At 44.0% G+C, this 3,226-nt stretch overlaps 1 protein-coding gene across 1 annotated transcript; it reads left to right on the top strand.

The window, feature by feature from the left end:
* The first annotated feature begins 203 nt into the window (after positions 1-203).
* On the top strand, positions 204-2,591 carry LOC147441860 (uncharacterized). The gene is made up of 3 exons (XM_086528256.1): positions 204-302; positions 1,136-1,229; positions 1,759-2,591. Exons 1-3 carry the CDS (start codon positions 204-206, stop codon positions 1,917-1,919), a joined length of 354 nt encoding a protein of 117 aa, XP_086384382.1. The 3' UTR covers positions 1,920-2,591.
* The last annotated feature ends 635 nt before the right edge of the window (positions 2,592-3,226 follow it).

Raw genomic sequence — 3,226 nt, 5'->3', positions numbered from 1 at the left:
GAGAACAGGTTCGGTACAGAGATGAAGCTGAGTGCTTACACTCTCAAGATAAAGAAGCATGCACCAAGGGTTTGCCTTGAGTTAAAGGGAAGGACATTAGATTTACCTATGACAATGATGATTAGCTGACATCTCATTCACAATTGTCAAACCTTAGATAGAAATCCAACTTCTGACCAAGACTACACCATGTTGCATCATCAATGAAGAAAAGTGTTGATGCTAAAACAGAGAATTTCAATCTCGAATGGAAGAAGGGGACATCTTGGGGGACGAAGGGACATGAACAATGCGAGGGCAAGGTAAGCGAAGGGGAGGGGGGCAAGGACAAAGAGCAGTAACGCAGTGAGGAAATTTTTGGAAGGCATCTCTAAAATAAAGTATTTTATTTAAAACTAGTAGAGATGTAGAAATGAATAAAACGATGAGGTTGCTAGTATGTTCATAACAATAGTATAGTAGGTAACTTTTTCTAGGTTGGAGTAGTGGATATGAATTTTGAAGGCATGGTATGCCAAATCTATAAATAAGGCAGGTCTTGTAAATTTTTTGTTCGACTTGTTTTGGGGTGTGCTACTCTCTCTACAGTATGCTCATAACAATGGTACAGTAGGTAACTTTCTCTAGGTTGGAAATAGTGGATATGAATTTTGAAGGCATGGTATGATGAATCTATAAATAAGGCAGGTCTCGTAAATTTTTTGTTCTAATTGTTTTTGGGGTGTGCTTCTCTTTCTACTGGCTTGCTACATATTATACTTAATTGCTATCGCATCCTGGCCTTGCCACTCAAGAACTTCTCCCTTACACTTACAAAAATGGGAACCTAGCTTCGCACAACATGAATGCCAAACTTGAGTCAACTCCTTAACCACTGAAGCAGCGACGTCGAGCAGCTCTCTCTGTAAGGCCATCTAAATTGAAAAAAATAATAATCATGTCGCATCCCTCCCTCATCACATCTTGCACTACAGCTCTCACTGGGCATAGCTCGCGCTCCAACTCTCAATGGCCATCATGGCCCACCACTACCTATGCCGCTTGCCCTGAACATGCCACTAGTACCGCCTGCCCTGAACATGCCACGGTACCTCTGCTCTCCAGTTTATTCGTTCATTTTCCCACTTTCTCCCAGCCGGTGGAGATGGTAGATTGTTGTCCCCTCCATTTGTTGATCTTGCCTCTGCTCGTGCACGCCGCCGCCTTCCTCCACCACAGTCATGATCCAAGTTAGTAAGCATTGTTTCAGGCAATTCTAGGCCGATGTCCGAACCAAGTTTCTTGATTCTATAACCTGTGCATGTTGAGGGTTTTCACGTCCCCTCATGAAAGCACAAATTAACCACCATGTTTTTTATGACAATATAGCTTTGCCCATGCATGTTGAGGGTTGCCAGGTCCCCCTCGTAGAACCACATTTTTACCATCATGTTAGCTATGACCATGTAACTTTGTCCATGCAAGCTGAGGGTTGCCAAGTTCCCCTCATAAAAGCCATTTTACCATTGTGTTTAGTACCGATTCTATGGTCACGTAGATTTGCCTATGCATATGGAGGGTTTCCAGGTAAAAGCACAGTTTGGACAGTTTGTTGTGAGTATTACTGTGTTTGGAATTCAGTGGTGGCTGATCCGATATCCATGAATGCCTCCTTATTAAGGATGTCTGTCAACGAATGTTGTTTTTACATCTCCTATATAATCAACGGCCATCCCTTTACAACTCTAATATATCTGTTTTGTCTTTTGTGGTTTGTAGGAGGAGCTTTGCCGATTGTATCAGCTCCTCCATCTATGACACAGACTCAGACTCCATATGCACGAGATCTAATAGCTACCAGGTTGACGGCAAATTTGCAGGAGCACTCAAATGTTCAAAAGTTTCAAAGCAGTAACTATCTTGGTGGTCAATTTTATTGAGCATATGTAAGCAGGTTGTTGGTTGGCTATATGTTATTAGCAATGACAAAGGAGAGCAAAAAGTATCAAATTTCTTCCTTTGAAAGGGATTGAGTATGTACGTTCATACGTATGTGTGTATGTGTGCATGTATGAACACATATACACATATATCTATCCATATATGCATGTTTATATGTTTACATAATATATCTATCTATACTACTATAAAAGGGGGAGGGATTCCGGTCCTCCCCCTTGACACGTGGCGCTCTCATATGCATCCGGCGAGAGAGAGAGAGAGAGAGAGAGAGAGAGAGAGAGAGAGAGAGAGAGAGTTCAATCTAGCTAAGAAGGCGGCCTGCCTACCAGTACCTGATGGCGGCCTTCAAGCTGCTCCAAACTTCATGAGAGAGAGAGAGAGAGAGAGAGAGAGAGAGATAACTCTTGCAACAGAGGCGATAGGGAGAGAATGACTCGCTCGCTCGCTCCTGCCATCCTGTAAGAGAGAGAGAGAGAGAGAGAGAGAGAGAGAGAGAGAGAGACCTCCTTTGCTAGCTCAGCTCTCACTCGCTTCGGCTTGGCGCCATCAGCTCGGTGCTCTGCAACACACTGGCAAACCTTTGAGCAAGCAGAGGGACAAGAGGAGAGAAAAGCGAGGCAACATGTGGACGAGCAAAGTGTTGGTCCATTGGTGGTATGTTCCTCTCTCTCTCTCTTTCTCTCTCTGTGCATGCGCGCGAGCTGCAATTGGACTGCTCTCTCTCTCTCTCTCTCTCTCTCTCTCTCTCTCTCTCTCTCTCTCTGTGTCCTTGCTTATTGATGTCCATCTCAACCACCCGATTCGAAACCCGCATCAAAGTCGGTGCTCGAAAGATACATAGGTTTAGTGTGATGATCCCACCTGTGTTCGAGAAAAACCATTACTAATGTGCTTTATTAGGTTACTCTAGCCAAGTGCACATGCAGATCTGTAACCTCCTCTGAAGTCTGTTGTGATGCTTGCTCATCTGAATGCCATGTATGTAGTCTAAAGAAATCATCGATCTCTCTTTGTGAATGTCTCCTACTGTCTGATCTCCTCGAGAGGCTCTCCCTACGTGTGTGCAGCTCCAATAAAAAGAGCACAAGGTATCTCTGATCCTGTTATCTCATCTTTGGCCAGTGGTCCAAAACCCTCTCTGAATAGGTAGTGGAAGCAAGGGGTTTGAGGGTAAGCGGGGCCATGCCCCCGCCGAAGGCGGCGCCGTTTTATACTAGTATACATAAAGCTTATATATTTATGTATCCGTTTGTGTGTGCGTATACACACACATATTTGTGTGTAT

This window comes from Adiantum capillus-veneris, chromosome 14 (assembly GCF_014529385.1).
Source record: "Adiantum capillus-veneris isolate H3 chromosome 14, ASM1452938v2, whole genome shotgun sequence".
In the NCBI taxonomy this organism is placed as follows: Eukaryota; Viridiplantae; Streptophyta; class Polypodiopsida; order Polypodiales; family Pteridaceae; genus Adiantum; species Adiantum capillus-veneris.
This window is presented reverse-complemented; position numbering and strand designations above follow the sequence as displayed.

Excerpts from the sequence above, each read along its gene's own strand:
- LOC147441860 (XM_086528256.1), top strand. The coding sequence starts at position 204 with ATGAAGAAAAGTGTTGATGCTAAAACAGAGAATTTCAATCTCGAATGG. Across the intron at positions 303-1,135 it reads ATGAACAATGCGAGGGCAAG|CCGGTGGAGATGGTAGATTG; the intron begins GTAAGCGAAGGG and ends ACTTTCTCCCAG. Across the intron at positions 1,230-1,758 it reads CCACCACAGTCATGATCCAA|GAGGAGCTTTGCCGATTGTA; the intron begins GTTAGTAAGCAT and ends TGTGGTTTGTAG.